Here is a 27,930-nt window from a genome sequence, read left to right on the forward strand (position 1 = left end):
TTTTTTTAGTATGTAAAACAGGGGTTGGACCTTTTATAAAGAATAGAAGGCAACACAGTTTTAAGTCTTTGATTATAATTTTGATAAATATAGAAGAATTCTTTCCCGTGTAGTTTTTATATCAAGTATCTGTAAAATCAAAGGGCATTTTCCTGGAGAGATTTAAAAAAATGTGATTTCCTAAAGTTCTACCAATATGGACAGTTCCTAGAAAGATGAGGAACTGGATAGTTGATGGGGGCTCTCCGTAAAGTATCTGATATCTTACTGGTAACTTGTCAAGCACCCACCATGGTCAAATGCAGTTAAAGTAATTCATTAGGTTCTGAAATACCGAGGCTGGGTTTCTCCACAGCAGAGACACTCAAAAGCAACATTTCTGAGATATTTAGCTGCCGACATCCACGTGGAGGCCTCTAGGCCCCCAGACACATAGGCCCACATGCTCCTGGCTTGTTCTTAGATCTTGTCAACTAAAGAATAGCTGTTCTCAATGAAAAAATAGTACATGTTTTCTTCTGATAACAAAATTGAAAATTAATAAGACAAATCCAGGATACAACATAAAGAGTAATACACTGCTTTGTCTAAAAAACTTAAAGTATCGCTCTTAATTTTAAACACAGGGAAGATTATACTTAAGTCTTACTGAGTTGAAAGTCGGATTCATTTTTAAAAATTTGTACTAATCATGTTTAAGACTCACAGGATGCCACATTTATCCAAAGTTAAAAATGATCCTATAGGTCATCATTCTTTGAAAATGTGTTCTAATTTTTTTTCCAGTGTGAAATTTAGTTCCACTAAGTTTTTGCTCAGACTTACGCTAGCATTCATGAACTGTTCAACACTATGGGCCTCTTCATTAACTGTCCACCAGGAGGAGGAACTACCATCTCTAGCTCTGAGGATGTCATTAGAAAAAGGCAAGTTAGTAGATCAGAGAGTCATGGATTTTTAGAGCGAGGGAAACTTTTCATATAGACATTGATGTTTAGAAAACTGATGGCTTGAGGAACAAACTCCATAGCAAACAGAACTGGAACCAAAATCCAGGTGTCAAAAATGTATTAATCCCTGACCTGTCTTATGTATGTATAGCAAAAGAAAAAAAATGGGAGTTCATTTCTCAGAATTCTTTCTCCTACATCTTCCAAATTATGCATCTTGTCAAGTAAAAACCACATTTTGGTTTTTTCTTTGTTGAGCTTCAATCTGGACCATGATAGCGGCACCATCAAAGTCCTGAGAAAATGTTTACTAGTAAATCCACTTAACAGTCATTTATTTTAATTATGGCTGAAACAACTGAATAATGCTCTAATAAATTGGGGGCACATTCAGAGCAATTTTTTTTAATCATTAGATTTTCTGACCCCACCTCTTGCCTTTTGAAGAGATCCACTATGTAGAGAGAATTTACTGAATTGTCTTTAAGTGCCAGATGGGCAATTAGGCTTTTTTAAATTTATGCTAAACTGGTGTCCTTTTGTTCCAGAAGAGTATTCCATCCTCCACTTTTCTGTGTTTTCACGTCTCAGGAAATTCAGCCAGAACCTGGTCGCCCAGCTTTGGTACTTCGTGAAATGCGTGTATTTCGGGTTGTCCGCCTACCAGATCCGCTGCGGCTACCCAACGCGGGTCCTCGGAAACTTCCTCACCAAGAGCTACAACTACGTCAATCTCTTCTTGTTTCAAGGGTGAGACGCTCTGTGCTGTCACAGCGACTCACAGAGCGGGGCTGGCCGCGGGACGGCATTGTGTCCCCTCCCTGGGAGGGAGTGGAGAAGAAGCTGGTGACCTCAGCATGTGGGTCCCTGCAGGGCTCCTACAGTGTTTGACAGGAGAGCATGTGTGGCCCTTGAAACGCCTTTTTGTGTGTGGTTCCACCCACCTGGCCAGGATGCTGCTCTAAAGTCAGCCGCGTGGGTTCGTTTTCTATTTCTGTATCGTGTATAATTACACTGATAATATTTCAGGATGAAAAATTGGGGTCCATGATCCTAAGTATTAATATATTCTGGGCACAGTGCAACAGAATATTTGGAATCTGGAGTGTTCCAAAATGCCTCTGGAATTTTGCTTGTGCAATAAGCCATCGATGGGAGGGGCATTGATTCCACTAATGTCAGCTAATGTCAACCTGAATGCCACGCGACTTGCCTGTTCCTGGTAGGAAGTTATTACCACTCACACAGACATGTTCGTTCTTCTGTGTGAGGGTTTCAGTGTGAGCATCCCCTCCCGGTTCCCATGGAGATTACACCACAGGGTGAAGGGTCAGGCTGCTGGGGCACTGCTGGCCCCTGGAGCACCAGACGTGGGGACTGGGGACTCAGTCATGGAGGAGTGTTGAGTGTGCTCGGATGTTGAGAACCACCACGCATGTCAGAGTTTCACTGCATGCTGCCCCGTGTGGGGAGGGGGCCTGACACGTCTTCAAGGGGGTGGAATAGCACTCCCTTCAAAGCTGAGGAGCTCAGGGGAGAAATCCGGGTGGCAACCCAAGCTGCTGGGAGGGTCTGGGATGAGCCCCAGCCTGGAAGGAGCTCTGTGTCGGTCAAGAAACAAGGACCAAACCCAGACCCCAGAGGAGCCCAGGCCATCCCACTTCCAGCTGAAATACAAGGGACTGAGCCAGGGTCTCGATAGCCTCAGTCACCTAGTAGGTCCCCCAGCCGTGGGCCCTGCTGTGCCCCCGATGACGTGGCCACGCCTGATGACTTTTCTCACCTCTCCTCATCTTTCCCCGACCAAGAGTATAACCTTCCCTAGCTCATTCGACAGCAAAGCCCCCATAATTCAATAATCCTACGACCAGCAGATTCTCATAGCAGAAGCAAATGTTTAAAATGAACTTATTTACAAAACAGAAACAGACTCACAGACTTAAAGAATGAACTTATGGTTACCAGTGGGGAAGGGATAGTTAGGGAGTTTGGGATTGAAATGTACACACTGCTATATTTAAAATGGATAACAAACAAGAACCTACTGTATAGCACAGGGAACTCTGCTCAATATTCTTTAACAACCTAAATGGGAAAGGAATTTGAAAAAGAATATATACATGTATATGTATAACTGAATCACTTTGCTGTACACCTGAAACTAACACAACATTGTAAATCAGCTATACTCCAATATAAAATAAAATTTAAAAAACAAAAAATGTTGAGTGAAAGAAGGGCACCAAAATAAGAAGAAAAAAAATGAGAAAAGAAAAAAAACAAAATCAGCAACTTGAAAAAATAAAAAAGTAAAATTGTGTTTGCAGATGATATGACCTTTTTAAAAATTTTTTTTTAACTGAAGTATCGTTGATTTACAATGTCGTGTTACTTTCTGCTGTACAGCAAAGTGATTCCGGTACACACACACACACACACACACACACACACACACACAACCTTATAGGTTATTACAAAATACTGAGTATGGTTCCCTGTGCTATACAGTAGGTCCTTGTTGGTTAGCTATTTTATATATAGTAGTGTGTAGATGTTAATTCCAACCTCCTAATTTATCCCTCCCCCCATATGATCTTTATATAGAGAAAATCCTAAAGACTCACTCAAAACCTGTTGGAACTAATCAACATTTTCATTCAGTGAAGTTGCAGGATATAAAATCAACATATAGAAATCAGTTGTATGTTAAATTTAGCCAAAGATAAATGTAGCCAAAGAAGTGAAAGATTTGTACAATGAAAACCATGACTTTAATGAAAGAAACTGAAGACCCTTCAAACTTATTTGAAAAGGGAATTCCAGTTTGTTAAGACCATTAGCCAAAAAAAAAAAAAATTAATCTTAAAAATGAAAAATACCTTTTTCAAAAAGGTATTTTTATCAAAAGACAAAAATTCTTTATTGGACTTACAATGAAAAGCAGTTGTATTCCAAGTTGGATTTGACCATAATGGTCACCTTGAGAATTTTTTCTAAGTTGTAAGGGCTGAAACAATCAGGACCTCCATGAGCCCTCGGGGTTGGCCAGGTGATGGGGGCCCATCCCACAACTGTCCCTGTAACAAGACGTGGTTCCTGCTAGGTTCCGCCTCGTCCCTTTTCTGACGGAGCTGAGGGCCGTGATGGACTGGGTGTGGACAGACACGACCCTGAGCCTGTCCAGCTGGATCTGTGTGGAGGACATCTATGCTCACATATTCATCCTCAAGTGTTGGCGGGAGTCGGAAAAAGTAAGCCAATAATGATGCCTTAGCCCTATTTGTTTCTCTTAGATACAGGCTGTTATTAATAGGAACTTCTGCAAATTTTCCGGCCAAATAAATGAAGCAGAAACTACTAGGACCTATAAATGCCCCATTGATTTCACCCCACGCGAGTTAGGAATCTTGGACCTGCTGTTGCCTTAGTGAGAATAGCATCCAGATTTGTTCTTCTTCTGGCAGCTGTATATTGTGGTTAAGAAGAAGGTGTATTGCTGTACAACCCAATAATTCTGAAGTGGCTCATTTGAGAGCAAGAGGGAATGAGATGTGCTGGAGAAAAGTGGGGTCAGGTGGCTGGGACTCAGGGTCAGCCTCTGATTACTCTTTGATGAGGGACAGACAATGTAACATCCTGTGCAAAGGAAATTGAAGTGCAAATATTTGCATATTCTGCTAGGTTGGATATTAAGGTTGACATATGGATAGAATTACTGTTATTTAAGGGATGTAGTCCAGCCTCCTGAGTAGCCCTGAAGGGAAACAGGTCCTGGAGAAGCAGCAGCTAAGCAAGGAACAGGCCTGTAGACCGAGCGGTTTCCACAACACGTGGCAAAGCTGGGCCCTCCACCGCCCGCAGCCTGAGCTTGGGGCTGGGGAGCCCTTGATGCAGCAAACAGAGGTGATTCCAGCTTGGACAGCGTGGTCCTGACAACGTGTGTCATGAATGAAGTTAAAATGTTTTCCGCCCACCATGCTGGGGAGGAGCCCGTTGAAAGGCACAGGTTTTGAATATTCAGGAATTTAAAATATCCTTATCTCGCCTGATCCCTTAAAACCAGAGGTTTATTCAGCAGAGGCTTTGGTCCCTTGGTCCATAGGTCAGCCCCCAGCAAACCCACATAGCCCTGTTAAGGAGAAAGCCGCTCAGGCCGTGACGGACCCTGTGTTCCGTGTAGCGGGATCCTCGCAGCCCTGCATCACTGCCTGCCTTGTTCCCGGGTTGGGACAGAGTGGATTCAGAGCAGATTCAGGACCCAATCCAGGGCGGACCCCGTGGTTAGAGCTCCCGCCCTTCCCCCACCCGCTTCTCCCCGGGGACCCCGCCTGAGCGCGTGGCCCTTCTGTTGCAGAGGTACCCGCAGCCCCGGGGGCAGAAGAAGAAGAAGGTGGTCAAGTACGGGATGGGGGGAATGATCATCGTCCTGCTCATCTGTATTGTCTGGTTCCCTCTGCTCTTCATGTCTCTGGTCAAATCTGTCGCCGGGGTCATCAACCAGCCCCTGGACGTCTCGGTCACAATTACCCTGGGCGGGTACCAGGTAACCGCGCCTCCCTCCGGGGTCTCCCCCCTCCCCCGGCCCCTGCCAGTGCCTTGCCCAGCCGTGCTTTTCCCTGATAACCACCCAGAGGACTTACTTAGGTTTTGCGGACATACTTTCTGTCTGAATTTTGACTGTTCTGCAAATATGTGATATGTGAGCTAAGGTGCAGAAGACAGTGAAGGGAGAGTTCTGTTCTAGTTGTGGGTGATACACGACCTAATATTTTTCTTAGAACCCAGGATGCAGAGAAGTGCTTTAGAATAGTAACCATCCTGTGTGTCTTTGTTTTCCAGCCTATTTTCACAATGAGTGCCCAGCAAAGCCAGCTGAAAGTTATGGACCAGCCAAAGTTTAATAAATTTATTAAAGCTTTTTCTAAGGACACTGTAAGTAAATGCATAGAGTCGGTCTCGATGAACACCTGTCATATCGACCAGCTGACTGTTGTCACCTTATTTATTCACCACTTTACCATGGCCTGAGCCGGTGGGCAGCACTTTCTGGGGGTTATTAGTCACACACAGCAGGTTCCTGGCCACTGGCCGCTTTGATCATCTAAGATGTTATGTCTATATTATCAGACGTGTGATAATAAACATATTTCTAATTCAGAGTATTTTCATGTTAAGCACAACAGGTGTTGATCCTTTATCAATTTTTTAAATTGTGGTAGATATTGATCCCTTTAACTGGTAGGGAATCTATCCTAAGGAAATCATTCAAAATATGGAAAAGCTCCAAGAGGTGCCTGTTTGTGGTGGCACGCTCCGCCTTAGTAAGAACTAGAGGCAATTTGGGATTCAACAAGTAGGGAATGAGTGAATCAATTACAGCAGATTTTTCAGGCAACTTCCTTTGTAATAAGATAATCATTACAAAGATGATTTCATGGCATGAAAATTTCTCAAAATGAAACATAACTTTAAAAAGACATTATTATTTTTAAATGATTTAAAAAATGAAGATATGCATCCTCTACTGTATAAAACAGGGATGATGTTCTGGTGACAGAGCTGTGGTAGACATCGTCCTTTTCTCTACATTCCATGCTTTCAATAAGATGGTAGCATGATTCTTCATAATTAAAATGGCTTTACAGATGATGCTTTTTATTTAAATAAAGTGATTAGGCAAACAGATGCTGTTCTCTTTTGTAAAATGATCGGCCTGTAAGTGCACACTGTCAAAAGTAATCTTGAGGAGTGCACAGCTGTGAGGAAGGGCCCCGATGTCCTGGGTGGATTAAATTTGACTCTCATGAGATGGACGTTCCCCAATAGCTGATAAATGTCTTTCTTTAGTGGGAAGGAAAAAATGACACTAAATCATCTGATTTTTCTTTACTGTTTCATTGGAATGATTCCATGGCCGTGGGTGTGGCAACATCACCACTGAGGTTTGGTGATGTGACTGGAGCTGACAGTGTCAGAACACACCAGGCAACCCATTGTAGGGAGGTGCCTTTCAGAGGAAGAGATTCCCCCTGGATACGGTCAGTTAAAGGGAAGAGTAGTTACTTTCTTACACATCCTCAAGTATGTATCTGTTTATGCAAGTGTATTTGTGTGCACACAGGGTGCTATGCAATTTCTGGAAAATTATGAAAAAGAAGACATAACAGTAGCAGAACTGGAAGGAAACTCAAATTCTTTGTGGACCATCAGCCCTCCCAGTAAGCAGAAAATGATACACGAGCTCATGGATCCCAATAGTAGCTTCTCTGTTGTTTTTTCATGGAGTGTGCAGAGGTAGTTACTGTATTTCCATGCATAATTCCCCCTTCCCCAACCTGAACTCGGGGCGGGGGTTGGGGGGTGTGGAAGGATACACACCTCAGATTAATTCTGATCTTGGTTCACATTACTTCCTGGGAACATTCATTCGATGCTACAGCTAACATTTTTGTTTATTAAATAATGATTTGCCTGGGAATCATTGACAAAACGAAGAACTTCTTAGTTTTCCTTTTTTCTACTAACTTCAGCTTTAAAGAGGCTGGCAATGAGATCTGTGACCAAGAGAGAAAGGTGGAGAGAAAAGAAAGAGGGTGATGACTCATAACATGAAACTGAGTCAGGTGAAGTGTAACATTTCCCCGAGCTTGGGGGTCTGGTCTTAATCACAAAGGACTTGCAGCGCTGGGAACCCTGATTCTCCCTTGCCGGCCTCCAGCACTTGGGGAGCCCCAGCACCTCTTTTCTCCGAGCCTGAGCTGGGAGAGCCTCTGGGCAGTCCCAGGACGGGAGAGCAGGGAGATTCCTTCCCACCCCATCTGAGCCTCTGGCCAGCCTGCGGCCACCACGCAGCACATCTCGCAAAACGTTCTTGCCTCCGAAAGCCCGACGTGTCCGGGGGGCCGTTGGGGGGCCTGGACGTAATACCCGGTCTGATTAGCTCAGTTTCCTTAATGACAGGCTGTGACTCAGGACTCTGGGCAGTCCCGTGATAGGTTTGTTGGGTCCACAATACCAGCTTCTTGGTTGGAATTAAGAAAGAATCATGATAGGTAAGGAAGAAAGCCTTCTAGAATCTGACTTCACAAGGAAGTACTAAGAAGTATTTTGAAGGAGGCCGCTCAGAATTTAAAGAACTCCTTCTTTAATCTTATTTTCTCCTTTTAAATGTCCCAAACTCCTCACGTGGAATTCTGTACTGGCAAAAATGCACTTCCTAGCCCTTCCTTTGAAGAGCCACCAAAAGAAATTAAAAATCAATTTCTGATTGAACATTCTGCTTTTGATTGAGATATAGTTGACACGTAGCATTATTTTAGTTACAGGGGTGCAACATAATGATTTGATATTTGTATACGTTTCAAAATGATCACAAGAAGTCTAGTTAACATCCATCACCACACAGTTACCAAAAATTTTTTCCCTGTGAGAACTTTTAAGATCTACTCGTTTAGCAACTTTCAAATATACAGTACAGTATTATTAACTACAGTCACCATGCTGTACATCACATCCCCAGGATTTACTCATGTTATATCTGGAATTTGTGCCCTTTGACCCCCTTCACCCATTTCATTCACCACCACCCCACCTCTGGGAACCACCAATTCATTCTCTGTATCTATGAGTTCAGGTTTTGTGTTTTTATTTTTAGATTCCACATACAAACGAGATTATATAGTATTTCTGACTTATTTCACTTAACCTGGATGAAACCTGATGGCATTAGGCTATCACAAATAGCAAGATTTCATTCTTTTTTCATGGCTGAATATTCCTGTGTGTGTGTGTGTGACATCTTCTTTATTCATTTATCTGTCAATGTACTTAGGTTGCTTCTGTATCTTGGCTATTGTAAATAATGCTGCAGTGAACATGGGGGTGCAGATATCTTTTCAAGTTAGTGTTTTCATTTGCTTTGGAAAAATACCCAGAAGTGGGATTGCTCAGTTACATGGTAGCTCTATTTCTAACTTTTTGAGGAACCTCCAAACTGTTCTCCATAGTGGCTGCAGCAACTTACATTCCCACCAACAGTGCACAAGGGTCCCCTTTTCTCCTCACCAAGAGCACTTGGTAACTCTTGTCTTTTTAATGATGGGCATCGTGCCATTCTGACAGGTGTGAGGTGATATCTCATTGTGAACTTTCTTTTTAAAACATAGATTCTCTGAGTCCCCATGGAGACTAACGTCACTGGGTTAACATAAAGTGTTTCAGAATCCCTGTTAGATCATCAGGGATTTCTCTTGTGTCCCCACACTCTCCTCCTCACCTGTATCTGTGTTAAAGGTGTCTGAGGCCTCCCTGGATGTCTAAGAGGCTGGCTGTAAAGGTGAGGAGGACAGGTTGAGGTTGACAATTGTGGACACGGTGAAACTTGGTGAGATTAATAGTTCAGTGAGTTTTTAACCTCTCCTGCAGACTTCTGAATAACCACTGACATTGAGCTCTTTTTTTTTCCTTCACAGAAACATGAGTCTGGGTGCAAAAGCCGAAATAGCAACAGATAAGCTTTCTTTTCCTCTTAAAAATACGACACGAGAGCACATTGCTAAAATGATAGCTGGCAACAACACAGAAAGTTCCAAAACGCCAGTGTAAGTTGATTGTCATTTTTAATACAGTGTTAGAAGGTGTGTGTATCCGGTCCAAATCTCCTCTACAAATACGTGTGCGCAAGAAACGCCATTTCTTCCTTCTTTGGTAACTCAAGTGAGCCTGTACTTAGAGTCCTTGATGGGCTGGATCAAAGCGCATCTGCTCTCCTCCCGCCCCCCCTGCCCAGCTCGTCCGGGGACGACTGACCTCTTCTCTGGGGAGCAAACCTTGCTCTCATCTGACCGTAATCACCAAAAGCCAGGGAAAGGCCCTGGGAGACCCTTTTCTACTATTACTCCTGTCCCTGGGGCACCAAATGCCTGGCTAACAAATGGGCATGAGAAGAAGGCAAGGGGGTAGGTGGAAATTTGAGGGGAAAAACAGTATCTTAATATATTATCCTGCCACACAATACTCCACTCCAAACAGCTGAGCTGTGACGTTTAGATTCTAACATGAGAACCAGCAGGAGAAAAACACTGCCATTGGTCCAAAACTGCTAAGTAAAGTATTCCAGACGCCCACCAGCCGCAGCCCAGCTCTGTCCCCTGTCTGCCCCAGCCCCAGGTCAAAGTGCTGAGTGTGAGGACTGCCACGATGCAGCCCTCAGACATGGTCCCTAAAGCACCCCTTGTCAATCACTAAACACTAAGGGCCCCTGAGAACCGTCGGATCCTCCCCCATCACTTCCTGGATGAGAAAACAGCCCTGGAAAGATGGAGTGGCCCGTGCGCAGGGTGGGCTAAGGGCTAGGATGCCAGTCCTCTGCCCCCCCGCCCCTCACTCCCGTCTCTGGATCTGCTCGGGCAGCCCACTTCACTAGAGAGAGTTTTGGAATCCCAAAAATTAAAATTGGAAGAGTGGTAGGATCCTAGCAAGAAAGACAGCCCCTGGCTTCAGAAAAGTCACAGATGTGGGAAAATCTCTGCAGCAGTTTTTAAGCCATTAACCAGCTTGTGTACAGAGTTGGCATGAGTGTCTGGTTAGAACCTGGTGAATTTATTCGGCTTCAGAGACTTCTCATTTTAATGGAAACCGATAAACTATGATGACTGCACATCGCGTAGTTATAGGAAGACTCTCCCCATTACTTGTTTGAGATGAGGTCAAAAATAGCAACAAGAACAACAAAAAAAACAATTTTGCATGGGTAAAACAACTAAAACCTAATTATCCTTTTTTCTCTTAATGCCCAGGACCATAGAAAGGATTTACCCATACTACGTGAAAGCACCCAGTGACTCTAACTCCAAACCCATAAAGCAACTTTTATCTGGTAAGAATGAGAAGGAATTGTTTCAGAACGTTTCTTAATCTTTCTTTTATTCAATGTCTGTAGTTTGCCTTTTCAGCCTTTATCAAGCTCCTTTCCAGTTTTCTTCCCCATGACATGGTTTGCAAGAAGCATAAGGCTCTGAGCTGTGTCCACCAGCAAGAAGGGATCATTTACTCACCTGGGGGCGTGTTCTTCATCTTCCTTTGTTCATTGATACAGAACTTGATTGACTTAAATCCACGTTCAGTGACATGTTAACTGATTCATCAGAATCTGTTTGTTTCTATTAGCAACCGTATCTTGGGCAGAAAACTGCCTAGTACAGCGTTAACTCTGAAGGCCCCACGATAAGAATAAAAAGATGGGGCTTCCCTGGTGGCGCAGTGGTTGAGAGTCCGCCTGCCGGTGCAGGGGATGCGGGTTCGTGCCCCGGTCCGGGAGGATCCCGCATGCTGCGGAGCGGCTGGGCCCGTGAGCCATGGCCACTGGACCTGCGCGTCCGGAGCCTGTGCTCTGCAGCGGGAGAGGCCACAGCAGTGAGAGGCCCGCGTACAGCAAAAAAAAAAAAAAAAAAAAAGAATAAAAAGATGGCAGGAAATGGACTTGATTCAGCCCGAGGGTGACTGAGTACCAGTAGTAGGGCTCCATCTATTAAAGCTCTCAGCCAGCAAAAAAGTCACCTCCTCTGGGAAGTCCTCAGGGATCATACCACCCAGAAGTGGTCACCCCCAGCTAACAGACCTTGTCAGTGCCGGGGGTTGCCACGTGCCCATAAATAGTGCTTGTGTGCATGGCCTTTCCCATTGAACCAGGCTGCGTGCAACCTGGTGACCCCTTAGCACCTCCTGGAGCACCTTCCTCCTGGAAGGCACTCAGTAAACGGTGGTAACATGAAGGAATCCATCAGTTCCATCAACAGTCAGCTACTGGGGTTTTTAAATGTCTAATTAGTTGTTTGGAATTGTCAGCCAAGATGCTCCGGTGATGGGTCTCCATTCACCCTGTGACTTTGCTGCTGTCTCATGTAGCAACAGGACTGGCCTCTTAGAGAAAGAGAGAGACCCCCACGGCCAGGCCCCCTCCTCCTTTTCCTCTCACAGAGCCGATGTGCCCGTGTGTCCCCATCCTGGAACCAGATGCCATGGGTACCAACCAGGCCATCCTGGTTCATCTGAGAATGGCTGAAGTGCATTAAATCCATAAACTCTCCTGCTAATTTGATTTCATGTTTCTCCTTCTCCAGAAAATAATTTCATGAACATCACCATTATTCTGTCCAGAGACAATACAACTAAATCCAACAGTGAGTGGTGGGTTCTCAACTTGACTGGGAATAGAATCTACAACCAGCATGCACAGGCCCTGGAGCTAGTGGTCTTCAATGACAAGGTCAGCCCCCCAAGCCTGGGGTTCCTGGCCGGCTACGGGTAAGGAACCATTTCACCATTAACAGTTACGAGATCCCACTTATGTATCACACCAAGTTGAGGATGGCAAGTCTTTTATCTTCTTAGAATTCTAAAATTCTATAGCTGCATTATTAGAATTCACAGATCCTTGGCCCTTCATTTTATTTTATTTATTTTTAAATTTTATTGAAGTCTAGTTGATTTACAGTGTTGTGTTAATTTCTTCTGTACAGCAAAGTGACTCAGTTATTCATATATATATATATATATTTTTTTTTTCTTTCCATTATGGTTTGTCACAGGGCCCTTCGTTCTAAAAACTGAGGAACCAGAGTCCCAAAGAAGTCAAAAATGCCTTGTGTGAGTCCCACCACCAAGCATAGGACCAGAAGCCATATTTCCAGCTTCTTAACTATTCCTTCCTGTTACAGCACAGTTTAGTGCAATTCAGGGCTTAAACTAGAAATAGGCAGAGTTCTCTCTTTTCTGCTAACATTGCCTTCTGACCTGAACAGATGGAGAGTCAGGTAGAAATCACAGTTTGGGACATGCCCGATGTTACCATTTCTCCATGTTCTGACACTTCAACCCTAGGACAGGCACACCCCCTACAAGATGCTAGTACAAAGTTTTCTTCTTCCCAGAATGAGCCTCTTAAGAAATCACTGTCTATCCAGAATTTTATTATAAACATGAATCCCTGAGAAAGTCCTGGGTACAGAAAAGTGTATAAAATAATTGCATTTCTATCACATATATATATTTTTAACATCTTTATTGGATTATAATTGCTTTATAATGGTATGTTAGTTTCTGCCTTATAACAAAGTGAATCAACTATACATATACATATATCCCCATATCTCCTCCCTCTTGCGTCTCCCTCCCACCCCCCATCCCACCCCTCTATCTACCAGATATGTTACGTAGCTTATGCATATAATATACGCAGTAAAACCACCAGAAGTTCATACACGAAACTATTAACATTGGTTGTTTCCAGAATGTAAGATTTCAAAGGACTTTCATTTTTCAAGTCCCACAGTTCTGTAATGTGTAATTTTTTTTTAAAAAAAGCATGCATTACCCTTTAATCAGCAGAAAGGTCAATGTTTTCACCAAGGGGAAACAACTTAAGCCTTGGTAAGTCTATCACGTCTTTTATGGCATTTGAGGGAAAATGTTCAATTTTTTTTTCTTTTAGGCATGTTCTCTTAACCATATGTAACAGCCAGATACATTTCTACCTCATTTTTTTTTTTCAGTATCATGGGCCTCTACGCTTCAGTGGTCCTGGTGATTGGGAAGTTTGTCCGTGAATTCTTCAGTGGGATTTCTCACTCCATCATGTTTGAAGAGCTTCCGAATGTGGATCGGATTTTGAAGTTATGCACAGATATTTTTTTAGTTCGAGAGACCGGGGAGCTGGAACTGGAGGAGGACCTCTATGCCAAATTAATATTCCTGTACCGTTCGCCAGAAACCATGATCAAATGGACCAGGGAGAAAACAAACTGACGCCCCAGGCCACAGACCACAAGCCAAGTTCACATTGGAATTTTCCAAAGAAAAAAAGAAAAGCACAATACTCTCCTAAGAGCTAAGCATTTCTAATTCGGTGGAAATGGTCTCTCTTCTGACTGCTGCAGGACTGGGCTTCCTTTTGCCCTCAGAGCTACGAACAGAGGTACTCTCGAAAAGTCCTTTGTAATTCCATTCCTCTGAAATCAGGGCTACTCGCTTTATGTTTTAGTGCCGGTGTCTTGCAGTCTGATGGACTACGTGTTGGAGTCACTGATGGGTCTCGTCCCTCAGAGGAACAGAACAGGAGGAGGAGAAGGAAGGAGAGGCCTTCTCCTGTGAGGGGCGGCACCCTCCGAAGAGACGCTACAATGCAACGCAATGCACGGGGCTCTGCGGCCAAGGGGACACTGCCGTGAGGAGGACGGGGGCCCTGCACCCCGAATACGCAACAGAACGGGGACTGAAAACTCCTACCCATAAGTCTAGAGGGGAAACAGGGAGGGGGCCGGTGACCCGTGGCGATGCCAGTGGAAGGATAAGCCTCATCCTAAGCAAAAACATAACATTAGTGACACTTACTGCCTTACCTTAACTGAAGACTAATGAGACGTCTTTCCATTAAACACCAGTGACCTCTCAGGAAAAAACAGCAGCAAAACAAATACGTGGACATGGTGTTGCTGAGGCCCAGGTGGTGGGTGACTCACTCTGACCTGGTGGTTTTCTGGTTCAGAGAGTTACTGCTCTCCGTGAAACACCGACGCCCAGCTGGAGGCGGGGTCCTTGGACGTTGTCACCTTTACTGACTGAGGTCTGAGCTCTCCTCTGCCCCACCCCCACGCTTCCTCCCATTTCCATGATTCACGGCAGTGGTTTTTCCAGTATGTGACATTTTTTTCCCCTGTTTTTCAGGTCTATCAACGAGTTTACATATTCCAATTCACATTTTTACATCTGAGACGGGTTTTTTTAAGTTCAAAATTATGGAAGAAATATGTATATTGAGCTTGGGGAAATAAACAAATGGCCTTTTCTTAAATTATTATTATGGGTCATACAACCTCTTCATGAAATAACAATGTAGCATGAAAAACTGATGATTGAAATGTAGTTTTCATTCCATATTAAAAGACAGTTTCTGAGAAGAATCATCGAATGGACTAGACTATGTCCCCCCCCAAAAAAATGATCCTCTGTAGTTTGGGTTCAGGACTGACAAAATAAAGCACATCCTGCAAAGTCACCTCAAGAATCCTCTTCATTCTGCCCTACTGCGTGAACTGGGAAAGGCGACTTCTCTGTCCTGTGTACCGGGAGCTAGAAAAATCAGCTAAGAATCCACTTCTTGTTGGTTGCATTGTGGGTTTTCTCATGTGGGTGCTCTATGGGAATAATAAAAGCAGGAAACAACTGGTGAGAAATTAACTTCCCAGAAGGAAACCATTACAGTGAATATGGATCTTTTAAAACATATCAGAGTTCAACTGATGCCCCGTGTCTTCTAGGGAATCAGTGCGAACCTGTGCTTCAGCTGTGAAAGCCGCGTGCCTCCCCCCTGCTTAGAGAAATGCTTGTCTTCTTAGCAATAAACTCAGAGCACTCAGGGAGCTCTTCAGCCCACACATGATTTCCCAACAGCAGGAAGCGTCTTCCTGCACGTTCCTGGTTGTGAATTCTTTCTTTTAAAAATGTCAGCAAGGGACCTCGAGAGAGCACATTACAGCATATTTAGGAAGAGAAGGAATAGGAATCCTTCTAACAGGCGTAGAGGTAAAGGATGCCAGGATGGTAAACAAGTCCCATGGTTCAAGAAAAAGCCTCAGGTGTGGAGGAGGGAGGACACAGAACGACACAGAGAGATGTAGAAGGACCAGCCCTGCCGAGGCCTGTGTTGGAGTGGGACTCCCCAGAGAAGGAGGTGCCTCTGCTGGGACCCCCGGCCAGCCCGTCACGACCCTGTTCAGCCCAATTATCTGACAACGTGAAGGGATCAGCAAGCTGTAAACCGGCTTAATCCTCAGCCTCAAATGAGTGCCAGACCAGGCCCAGAGATGAGGGACACATGTCCCCTTAGAATATGTTCTCTGGAGACAGCTCTGAGAGGGGCCCCGTCCCCAAGGACCTGGGGGGGGGGGTCTGGCCAGCGAGGAGGGAGGACCAGCCAGAGGGACGTGGGGCTTCACCCAGCCCTGGGGGTGCTGGTGAGCTGGGGCCGCCCTTCCAGGTCCTGAGCAAAGGCCCAGCATCTGGGTGCTTTATGCATAATTGCCAAAATCTTGGAAGCAACAAAGATGTCCTTCGGTAGGTGAATGGATAAATAAATAAAACTGTGTTAGAATCCAGACAATGGAATAGTATTCTGCAGTAAAAAGAAATGAGCTCTCAAGACATGAAAAGACATGGGGGAAACATAAATGCATTTTACTCAGTGAAAGAAGCCAATCTGAAAAGGCTACATACTGTATGATTCCAAATATATTACGTTCTGGAAAAGGCAAAACTATCCAGACAGTAAGAGATCAATGGTTGTCAGGGGTTAAGGCGGAAGGAAGGGAAGAGGCAGAGCTCAGAGGATTGTAGGGCAGTGAAAATACTCTGTATGAAACTGTAATGATGGATACATGTCATAAAATACATTTGTCCAGACCCATAGACTGTACACCACCAAGAGTGAACTGTAATGTAAACTATGGCCTTTGGGTGACAATGATGTGTCAATGTCAGGTCCTCATTTGTAACAAACGGCCCATCTGGCGGGGGATGCTGATAATGGGGGAGACTGTGCATGTGTGGGTCCGGAAGTCTATGGGAAATCTGTGTACCTTCCTCTCAATTTTGCTGTGAACCCAAAACTGCTCTAAAAAAATTGTTTCAATAAAAAAAAAAGCCACCTGTAATGTTGATAAATATTGATAAAACTCAGCGGGGGGAATGAATATGAAAGTGGGGAGAGACCAGGAATATTACAGTGATGCTATTCTTCCCCATGGAAAAACCCACGCAGAATAGGGGAGAAAAAGTCCTCCCAGATCTTCTCCCAGATCTTCTTCTTTAAACCCCTTAATCATTAGCCCCTGATTAGCCAAGTATGTGGCCATCCTCCCTGGAGGAAGGAAGCCAGCCTGGGGACCCTCTAACTCCCCTGAGCCCACATCAAGTCCATCCTCCATCACCAACATCATGGGACCTCCAGTGGTCAGTTTAGATTTTGTCCCCAGAAGGCTCTGAAATGGCTCAGAAACTCCATCAATTAAGTGATTTCTATACCACTCCACACCTAAGACCAAACTTTTAGTCCTTATTCAATTTCCCATCACAAACTATGGTCCAGGCACTTGGTCCAATGTCACCTCTGTGAGGATGTGCAGAGAAATAAAATGACATCCCTAAGATACGTCAAAATAAAATGCTAACATAGAAATACTTCAACCTTAAATGCAAGCCTCCTTTCACAATTTTTCAGGGAGAAACGAAAGTTAAAACAGTAAATCAAGTTAATGTCCAAGGATTAAAGAAGATGGATTAAATTCTCTTACCTTCATGAGTTAACAGTCAAAGACAGTAGAGCCGTGTCCCCATTCTTGGGAGGAACAGAGGCCACTTCAGGGAAGAAGCTCGTGGCATCTTCACAGGGCCTTTTGGTACTTCAGATGTTCATTCCACTCAACACCAAGTTTCTGATTGTGCCTCATTTTTAAAAGAGTCCCAAAATCAGTAAGACCCACAGAACTTGCTCATAATGACCAAATTTCAAAAGCATTTGAGACAAGTCCCTGCCTGCCCAGCTGTCCAAGGCCAATGCGTGTCTCAGAAGCATAAAGGGTATTTGCCAAAACCCAGAGCAGAAGCTCAACGGAAGCCTGGTGGAGTCACGTGGGTCCGAGACTGGCTGGGAAGCCTGTCTGTCGAGTCAGGTGAGCAGAATCCAAAACCCTGACAGTGACCTTCACCCAGTGCAGGGCTGCATCCTGGTGCGTGGTGACCTCTGGCTGCTGTGTCTGTCTTTGGGAGAGTTACCCCCATTGCACCCCACCCCCTCTCCCAGAGGCACAGCTGGAGGAGCCGGGGCTGCCCGCGGGACGCAGCTGCCCTGCAGGTCCAAAGCAATGGTCTTTAGGGTTAGATTTAGGGGAGATTTAATAGGTTGCAGGGAGACTTTCCCCAAAGCCGCTTTTCCCCAACGTTTATGTGCACGTGCCCGCATTTGTTCTTTCAGGCAGAGCAGGTGAGGAGCGCCAGCCAGGTGGCCGAGGAAACGGGGAGCTGCCAGGCGTGATTGAGGCGCCCACTCGACCCTTGGCCGGAGGAAGGACAGAAAGGAAACGTCCTGGAGAGCGACAGCGGGAGGATGGAAACAGCAGGCGGCACTCAAGCAGCTCTGGGCCCCCATCTCCCTGCCTCTGCATCCACCGCAGTCTGGGAAAGGACTTCTGAAAGGCCACAGACACCCAGGAGACTGTGAGATACCCAAGCGTCCAGGAGAGCGGGGGGGGGGTGTGTGTGGGGGTGGGGGTGGAGGAAGGGGCTGGGGACCAGGCTGGAGGCCCAGGCCGGGTGAGCAGAGCGCACAGGGACTGGAGCCATTCGCATCCAGGGCTGAACATGTGGCCACAGCCGCAGAGCCTGGCCCATCCTTGGTTAGCACCCAGGATGCCCCTCACACACCCCGCATCCCCGCCCTGTCCTCCCAGGGTCTCCGCTTCCCGCCAGGTCCCGCCCATCGTCCTCCCAGCCCCTGGTGGGTGCAGCCATCCTCCTTCTCCAGGTTCAGGTTCAGGGCCAGTTGCTATTCCGGAGGGAGAGAGGGGGAAGGGCTGGGAAAAGGCCAAGGGCTGGGAAAAGGCCAAGGAAGTGGGGTTTTCAGGATAGAGGGGGAGGGGTTAAGGTTGGTGTGATCTGACCTCCAGGTAGAAACCCTAAAGGTGGCGGGACTGTCCCCCGGGAAGCCCCACATCTCACAGGCACAGCCCCTGCGTCTCTCACACAAACGTGTACGTCTCCTTCCCAGTGAACGTCGTCCAATGCCAGGAGGAAGTGCCTCTAGGCTGGTTGGTGTCACCTTGGGCGTCAGGGGGATACCAGCCAGTCTCCCAACCCGAGGGAGGGGTTCAGACGCTCGGAACAGCCCGGAAGAGCTTCGGGGCCCTGGAAGGAATAGGCGGCCCGGCTCTCAGCAGAGGGTCCTCATCGTAACCCCTGCCCTGCAGGCAAGACGTCATCCAATGGGGCACAGAGTCTTCCTTTCAAAAGTGCCTAAAATCAGCTCCGAAAGCTTTCCTAGGAGCCCTCTTCCTCCTGGTGGTTCTGTCTCTCTCACCAAGCTCGCTTCTGGGTGACAACGTCACCATCAACGAGGGATGTCATCCGGACTGAATGCCCGTCCAGGCAGGCGCTCTACACTGATTTCCTTCCTCGGCGTCTGTCTTGCCTTTTACCCACTGCTCAGATGGATCCTAGATGAATCCACAGGCACCTCACATTCACATTCAGGACCAAAACCAAAATCATGATTTTCACCCCAACGCTCTCTCTCTTTCCTGTCTTCTATTTGTTAATACTCATTCGCTGGGGCGGAGGGGCTCAGAGGGTCTGGGACTCGCTCAGGCCATGAAGTCAACAGATACCTATTTGGTCGACTCCCCTAAACCCCTGCCCCTCCAGTCCGGAGCCCCGCTCCTGCCCTGTGCAAGCCATTCTTACTGCTCATTACAGCAGTGGGCTTGCAGCCCTGGTCTCCATCCCCTGTGGTCCTGGAATTTCATCAGAACCAACAGAAGAGCTTTGAAAAACCATAGGTTCCAGAACCCTACAAGACTCACCGATCAGATCATACGGATCTAGGGCCCAGAAATACCTCGTTTCATCAGCGTCCCAGCTCTTGTCATGGATCTGTGTTTGGGGACAGGATGTCTAATCCATGCGCTCGTAACACGGACTAATCATCAGAATCACCCCCAGTTCTTGTTAAAAAATACAGACTTCTAGACTTCACATGGTCCCACAACTCTGACCTGGGGTCCGGGGTCCAAGCATCTACCACATTTAAACCATCCAGGTGATTCTGACATCAGCCAGGTTGGAGGACACTCCCTTCCCGTCCTGCTTCCCAGGGATGCTCTGGAGATGCACACAGAGCTGGAGTCTTGATTCCAGGCGAAGACGCTTGGGAAATGTTGACCCTTGCCTTCTAGCCAAGAGGTCGTCTACCCTGCCTGGATCCAAAATTTCATTCCCCCATCCCTACGAAAGGGGCGTCTAAAGCAATTGAGAAACTAAAGCTCAGAGAAGGAAGGTCCGTATCCACGTGCCTCACATTCCCCTCCTGATCACTTAACACTTTCTCGGCTGCTGGTCAAAGGCCTGATGGGAAAACTAGGTCAAGCTTATGGAGAAAAGTGAAGAATTTTTGCAGCCTTATAAAAATGATGGCTGACAAGGGACGTCTCTAGGCTTGGAACTAAGTAGCCAATCACTGGAAATGTCTGGTCTGCCTCATTAATAAATGATAATAAGTGAGGCTTAGTCGGTGGCTCCAAGCCTGGGCTCAACCCTAGAGGGGGCAGTGAGTCAGTCACCCACTTGGTCTGGGTTCAGTATCACTAAGGAGCCTCTCAGACCTCCCATGAATCACTCCCCACCCACTGGATTAGATTATTTTGCAAAGACAAACTACATTTGCTGTTCTGCGCTAGAGAGAAGTCCCAAATGGAGCAGCCCCAGGGCAGGGGGCATGTTGCCTTGAACTTACACGAAGGGTGGATGGTGTCCAGAGGGCAGTGGGAAATAGGAAAGGGAGGGCCTGGAGGGGACAGGAGTCACCAGCGAAGGACACCACCTGGGATAGAGCCCAGAACACCTGGACCAACCGACCCGATGCCTGCACTGCTGGGCCTGCCCCGATGCAGCCGCAGGACCCAGGCCCTCACTCACTTCCCAGGACGCAGACCCCAAGTGTGCCAGTGTAGGCACTTAAAATCCTACCAAATAAAACCGGTTTCCATCTTCTGTTTTCCCTGATGCGTTCATCTGTTTAGATTTTTGGTACCACCTCCATCACAGCAAGTTTCTTCCAGGGAAAACTTCACATACGCGAATGTTGTTCCATCTCCACGTAGGAAGACTTTATGAAAACAGAGGCCAGCTGAGCCGTGGAGAGTTCTGGGGTAACCTCTCTGGATTCCCGGTGCCGTTGGCTGGCTGGTGGCTCGGCCCCGAGGGGCTGCCCAGAGCCTGACCGGGAGGCTGCCAGCACAAACGCTGAGCGCTCCAGGGCTGGGCCTTCCTAAAACGCTAACCACACATTAAAGAACCACACAGCTCTACGAAATCATGAGCGATGTTGCTCCGGGGCATCTGGCTGATGCAAGGTGTGAAATATTAATGAGCCTTGCAGATGGTTCATTGTTCAGCGCTGCCCAGAGCCCCAGAGGCTGATGACAAGCACCTCTGCCCTGCACGGCCCTTGGGGCATGAAACCCAGAAAGCATAACAAAAAAACCCCCCAAAACCAAAAAATCAGAAAATATAAAATAACCAGAAAACAGAGGAGAGACCCTGTGGTGTCAGTACTGAAAATGTACTGAATGTACATTTGTACTAAAAACAAAGTCTTCTTGCAGAAGGGCCGAGGGGGGCCCTTGCAGACCTCAGTCATCGTGGGAGCCTGGCCGGGCCGCCTCCCATGCTGGGGTCTGGCCAGAGAGAGCGCCAGGCTCAGGCAGGCTCCATGGAGACACCAAGGGGGATGGGGGGTCACGAGGTCACGAGGAAGGTGTTTGGGCTCAGCACTGCTTTGTGGGACCCCTGATGAGAATGACCCAGGAAATGAACTACAGAAAAGGGAATACAGATTCAGGGAAGGAATCAGAAGGAAGAAGGTTACAGACCAGGGACCCCCCCACACACGCCACCCCACTACACAGCTTGTATCCCTTTGTCCCTCTTGGTCCTGCTGTTGCTAAGCCCCACTCTGCGCTAGGCGCTGACGATGTACGGATGAACGACGGACACATCACCTGCCCTCAGGTAACTGCCCTGCAACTTGGCAGAGTGGCAAGACACAGTTTGAACAGCTTGTTTCCATAGTACGAGTATTTGCACACACAGAACCACCAAAACAGCTGCTGGGGAAAATGGGTCTTTCATGGTTGTTTTGGCCTCAAACAGCAGTTTGTCTTTTCTGAGAGCAGCATGGGTGGAGGAAGGAACTGGGCCTTTGAGGATCTGGTCTGGGATCTGTGTTCAGGAATAAACCAATAATATCGCAATGGCCTTACAGCCGTGCTGGGAGGATAAAATGAAATCCTGGCCATATGCTGTAGTGACAACTAGCACCAGTTAGTAGTGAATTAGAGAAGATGGCCAGTATATGAGCCCTCTTGATCAGTATTTTTATCATTTTTGGTAAAAATTAGGGGTGCAGATCAAAAGCATACAGTAATCAAACCTAACCATATCACCTTCGAAATACATGGACATAAGTGCAAGGAGAAACTGATGGAATCAAAGTCATGGCCATGGTGAGAGATCAGAAGAGTCTTCTTGCAGAATCTCACAGATCAACGTGAATAATTATTCGAACAACTCAGCTCAGAAGTCTGATATGTCCACTTTTTACAGAGCCCAACCCTCTACAAATAAAGAATACATAAACTCTAGGGTACACGGAACATTTACGAAACTTGACCAGGTTAAATTTAAAAAGTATCAACAAATTGCAACCAATTGTCCTCATACTGCGCTGTTTACCCCACACAGCTCTCCCCTCTTCCAGGCACGTAGCAGGACTGCATTTCCCACCTCTGCCCCTTGTGATCGGGTAGGGCTTTGTGATGAGTTCTGTCCCTAGTGGCCTGGAGCTTTCAGACATTCTTTCCTCCTCTCTCCTGGAACCGCTCACATAGCAACTGGTAACAGGGTGCCCAGGTAACTACCAAACTTTGATGGTCCCATAGTGTAGGTGAGATTAAAATTGTGCTGTTTTAAGCCACAGGGATTCAGGGGTTATTCGTTCTGGCAGCATGATCTAGCCTGTCTTGACTCACATGTTCTTAAACCAAGATTGAAAAATTACTAATGACTAAGCAAAAATAATTTTAAAATCATGGTAGGAAAATGTAAATTCCTAAATAGTTCATGAGTTTAAAAAAATGGAATGCAAAATTGTTTAATTCATCAAAAGAAAATGACTACATTTCAAAATTTGTAAAATGTAAGTAAGGTGCACTAATCAATGAGACTGAAAATAGATGAATTAAGCTTTTAATTCAAGATGGAAGAGAGAATAGATAGAATGAAACAGACAATAATAAACATAACAAATAATAGATAAAGGAAGTCAAAGGTAAGAGTATTTGTAAGAGAGAAAATACAAGAAAAAATGCAAGAGAGTAACACTAAAATCAAGTAGTTTCTGAAGAAAATAAACTCAAACAAAGCTCTACCAAGGCTGACAAAAGAAAAAAAGGGAAAAGAAAAAGAGAAAGACAAAGCATAAATTTAAAAACAACCATAAGGAAATATTATAAACAATTATGTACTAATATACTTGAAAACTTAGATCAAATAGAAAATTTTCTTAGAATGTATATGTAAATGATAAAATTCAACTCAAGAAGAAATAGAAAAATACAAATGGAATAAAGCAATAAATACTGATTTGAGAGCCAGAAGCTGAGGGACATCACTCCAGATTTTCCAGACATTAAAAGGATGATGAGGTTATATATTATGAACAAGTGTAGGTCAATAAATTTTACAACTTAAACAAAATGGAAAAATTCCATGAAAGGCATGTATTGCAAAAACCGACTCAAAAGAAAATTTTCAAAGAAACAGAATAGTCCTATGCCAATTAAGGAAACTGAATTCATAATTGAAAACTTTCCCAGAAAAAAAAAACTCCAGGCAAGATGAATTCATTTTTGAATTCTGGCAAAAATGTAAAGAGAAATACCAATCCTTTCATGAACTCTCTTAGAAAGCACAGGAGAAAGGAATGCTTCTCAGCTCATTTGCTAAGGCCACGGTTACCCTGGTGCCAAAATCATCAAAGACGTTTCAAGATAAGGAACTTAAAGAAAGATAGCCCCCATGAGCACAGACACAGAAATCCTTAACAAAGCATCAGCAAATCCATTTCAGCAGTACACTAAAAAAAACTCATCATGATCAAGTGAGTTTAACATCAGAAATCATGTCACTGTAATTCATCATGTTAACAGAATTACAAGTGCAAGTTCAGGAGCTGCTGGGAGACCCTGGCCCCTCTTCCACCTGCTCACAGAACATGAGTTGTCTTCTCTGGAAGGAGAAGAAAAGACCAGGGAAAAGACCTTCAGCTCCTCAGCATCCTGGGATCCCCAAAAGAAACTTCCAAACACGTGTACAAATCACCCTGCATCACAGCCCTTCACCCATAACCCTGCCCACAAACAGCCTCCCGGCAACCCCGGGTAGCTTTTAGTGCCTCCCTCTCAAAGGTAAAGAGTCCCAGAGAATCACCAGACACTTGGGAGTGCCTTCAACACAAAGACAGAGGCCAAAATGCATCTCAGGGGCAGAATTTGAGAAGCAGGATAATCGGCATTTTCCAAAAGATAATACATGATATTGGGTTCAGGAAATAAGAATAGTTTATGTTAGGAGTGGAAAAAGGAACAATTAGAAAATGAGGTAAGAAGGAAGAGCTCAGTGCAAATTAAAAATCTGAGACCTTAAGTGGAAATGAATGGAAGGTTTGAAAGATAAAATTGAGAAAATGTGTAAAAGATGAAAAATAGGAGAGAAGAGGTAATAAAATTAGAGGATTGAATCGGGCAGTGCAACACACCACTAATAGGAAATCTAAGAAGAGAAAACTGAAGAGTGGAAATTACTTTTAAAAATAAAGAAAAGAAGAGATTTTCCCAGCATAATCAATGCAAAGAATCACTCCAGGGCACATCTGGTGAAATTTCAGAGCACATCCGAGGTAATTTCAGAGAGAGGAGAACTATCAAACGGGCAATGGACTTGGACATGGAGCTAGAAGGTAATGGAGCAGTGCTTTCGAATCCCTGAGGGAAGAGGATTTCCAGCCAAGGCACAAACATTACGGTGACACAGTGCAGACAGCCAACAGCTCAAAACAGTCCCTCTGGCCCCATTTTCTGGGAAATTCCTGGAAGACGTGCTCCACTGAAATGAGGGAATAAACAAGGAAGAGGAAGATGGGAACCAGGAAGCAGGACCCTGGGGAGAGGGAGGGGCACAGAGACCCCTGCGTGGGGAGGGCGTCTGCACACAGCTGCTCACAATGCTGGACACCAGGGAGGCTGGGGGCTGGAGGAGGGCCCACGTGATGTATCACTGCAACATGGAGAGTGTGCAGAGGGGTTAAAAGCCCTTTGGGAATTTTGAAAAGGATCAATTATAATTATATAGAAATACAGGCAAGTAAAAAAGTGAGGCTATGATTAATTCCAGGCAATTATTAATTTGGGGAAAAAACAAAGGATGAACAAGAAAGAATACATAATTGTGGCTCTCTATTTTCTCAGATTTATTCACTTAGCAAGGATCTAATGTGTAACGATTTCAAGCCAGGCACGGTTCTAGGCCCTGGGGATAAGACTAAGTCCCTGGGTTGTATTCTTGAAGGGAGGAAAGACAAGAAAAGACTATGGAAAAAAAAAATCAGGGTAAGGAAGGTGGAGAAAGCCTTTGGATGTTCAGGGAAAACCTCTATGCTAGTTACGGAAAAATCTGATAAGCAATAGATGTTACTTATATATGTAAAATATGAAAACATAAGGCACTAATCAATCAAAACTGTATTAGCTGAGGCAGGGGGCTGCAAAAAGTCCTAGGAGAAATCTCAACTTTCACCAAAGGAACTTATTCAACACTTTCTAAAATCTAAAAACCAAGGAAGAACATTATAAACATGTTATGTTATATTATAAACATGTTATTTAGAAGTATACATAAAAGAAAGAGAAAATGTGAATTTGGTCATCACCAGAAAATTGGATTGGGGTTTGGGGGAGTATAGGCGGAGTGTATTTGACCCTTAGGTTATGTGCATATATTACTTTGATGATAATAAATTCATTTAGAATTAAATATTCCTGAAACGATGGCACATTTGACTATACAACCTGCACCGTGAATATATAAACCCCATGTAGAATTATCAACACCCAGCTTAGTCCAGGGTGGGAGCCCCGGGACACAGGAAGAGTCAGGTGCATCGGGCGGAACGTCCACATACACACAAGGGGAAGGGCTGGTTGGCTCAGATTCCTCCCATGCAGTTTTCACGGCCAGGAGTAAAGCAATATTAACAAGTTTCTGAGGGGGGAAGGTGTCACCCATAAGTGTTCTACTTAGCCAAGTTGTACATAAAGTAAAAAGACACAAGGCAGATGCTGTCATGTAGGCAATAATTCAAGAAATCCATGAGCTTTTCTTGGAAAAAGAGAAATGGTGAAATTTAGCCAATCAAGGGATGAGTCAAAATCATTTTTTTTAAAAAAAGGAAAAATAATGGTTAAAAACTGGTGCTGGTGAGCTCTAAACCCATTTAAATATAAATTTAAGATTAAGTTTTTAAGACTAAAAAACCTGAGGGATTGTGGTTAAAGAACAAGATGTAAATGTTACAAACCTTGAAAATGGGAAAATTAATAACAAAAAAAATCAGAACACATTAGGAAAAAACAATCCAAGGGGGTTTCCCTGGTGGCGCAGTGGTTGAGAGTCCGCCTGCCGATGCAGGGGACACAGGTTCGTGCCCCGGTCCGGGAAGATCCCACATGCCGTGGAGCAGCTAGGCCCGTGAGCCATGGCCGCTGAGCCTGCGCGTCCAGAGCCTGTGCTCCGCGACGGGAGAGGCCACAACAGTGAGATCCCGTGTACCGCAAAAAAAAAAAAAAAAAAGTATAGGAGTTGTAGAAATAAAGTGGTGATTTGCCAGACTTTTAATCATGCACGACCTCTGCAGTTCTACGACTGATAAAAAATGTTGATAAAACACTGACAAAAAATGTTAAAGATCCTCCTAAGAAACTGGGCATTTCAGGCAGAGTCACAAACCTGCTTGTTATTAAACAAGCCAAAAAGTGGGGGGAGGAGGGAGACAGCCCACAGATAAAGGCCATCAACTGGGGGGGGGGGGGGAAAGCACAACCTAAAAGTTGAGAATTATGTTTTACTCAGCAGACTTTCTAAGAACTTCAAGTCGGGAGGCAGCCTCTCAGATACCTGTGAGGGACTGCTCTGAAGAGGTAAGGGAGAAGCCAGGATACAGAGGGGGTTTTGCAACAAACCCCAGGTAGATGGGACATCAAAGATCACTTAATTAAAGAAAACCAGACATCCGCTTTTCTGTGTATGGGAAAACGCCCCAGTCCGGGCTCACTGAGATCACTCCTCTGACGTGCACCTCAGCTCTCTGGCGCAGCATCCTGTGCTTCCCCGTCCTGAGGAGCGGGATGGCTGCAGTGGCTGAGGGCCACTGGTTTACCCCCCACCCTCAGCAGCCTTCCCACTGGTTCTGGGGCGTCTCCACTGCAGACTGAAGAGTCTGGGTTTCTTTAAACCTCTGATCCCCTCCCCCCACCCCAGGGGGGCCTCCCAGCTTAGCAGTAATTCAAGGAGGCTGGCTTAGTACCAGCAGGAGAAATGCCATTTGTTCCCTGGGCAGTAAAGGGCCTGAGAGGCCGGAGGGCTTCTGGGCTGAAGGATCAAATCCATCCACCCTCCTGCAATGGAGCCCGGAACTAGACCCTCAGGGCCTGGGGGAGCTGCCCCAGGCTGGAGTCACGTCCAGGGTAGGGTGCACATCCAAACAGGAAACTGCTGCTGCGGAAGGAGCACGTTTACACCTGCACCCAGGCCGTCCGCCGGCTGCCCTGCAGTGGGGCCCGGCCCAGACAACCCTGCTTCCGGCGATCTCTGCAGTGGCACAGGGCCCGCAGAACCCAGAGGGGCCATCCCTGAGGTCACCTGGAGTTTAAGAATTTTGCCTTTGGGTTTGTGTTTTGTAAGCGAAGTGCTATGGGGCGGTGGGGGATGTGCTGGGGCTTGGAGCCTTAGATGTTGGGGGGCCCCCCGCCCCTGTGGCAACCTCTGGGCCGAGTTGCTGGCAGGGCCGATGCCCCCATGAGGTGCTCTCCCCAAGGACTGG

At 45.7% G+C, this 27,930-nt stretch overlaps 2 protein-coding genes across 8 annotated transcripts in view; one reads left to right on the top strand and one right to left on the bottom strand.

Moving 5' to 3' along the window:
* The window catches only part of PIEZO2 (piezo type mechanosensitive ion channel component 2), a 332,921-nt gene extending 318,202 nt beyond the window's left edge, over positions 1–14,719 (top strand). For both annotated transcript variants that reach the window (XM_073790517.1, XM_073790518.1), the window contains 9 exons: positions 1,542–1,700; positions 4,054–4,201; positions 5,305–5,493; positions 5,790–5,882; positions 7,072–7,244; positions 9,422–9,550; positions 10,748–10,827; positions 12,071–12,254; positions 13,502–14,719. In XM_073790517.1, coding sequence (XP_073646618.1) covers positions 1,542–1,700; positions 4,054–4,201; positions 5,305–5,493; positions 5,790–5,882; positions 7,072–7,244; positions 9,422–9,550; positions 10,748–10,827; positions 12,071–12,254; positions 13,502–13,754 — 1,408 coding nt within the window. In that variant the 3' untranslated portion in view covers positions 13,755–14,719. The remainder of the gene's footprint in view (positions 1–1,541; positions 1,701–4,053; positions 4,202–5,304; positions 5,494–5,789; positions 5,883–7,071; positions 7,245–9,421; positions 9,551–10,747; positions 10,828–12,070; positions 12,255–13,501) is intronic.
* A 138-nt stretch (positions 14,720–14,857) lies between these two features.
* NAPG (NSF attachment protein gamma) overlaps positions 14,858–27,930 on the bottom strand; it is a 29,339-nt gene continuing 16,266 nt past the window's right edge. For all 6 annotated transcript variants that reach the window (XR_004521532.2, XR_012325298.1, XR_012325297.1 and 3 more), the window contains 2 exons: positions 17,297–18,190; positions 14,858–15,142 (listed from right to left, as the gene is read on the bottom strand). The gene's annotated coding sequence lies outside the window, so the exon portion shown is untranslated. The remainder of the gene's footprint in view (positions 15,143–17,296; positions 18,191–27,930) is intronic.

The sequence above is a fragment of the Tursiops truncatus genome, chromosome 13, assembly GCF_011762595.2.
Source record: "Tursiops truncatus isolate mTurTru1 chromosome 13, mTurTru1.mat.Y, whole genome shotgun sequence".
In the NCBI taxonomy this organism is placed as follows: domain Eukaryota; kingdom Metazoa; phylum Chordata; class Mammalia; order Artiodactyla; family Delphinidae; genus Tursiops; species Tursiops truncatus.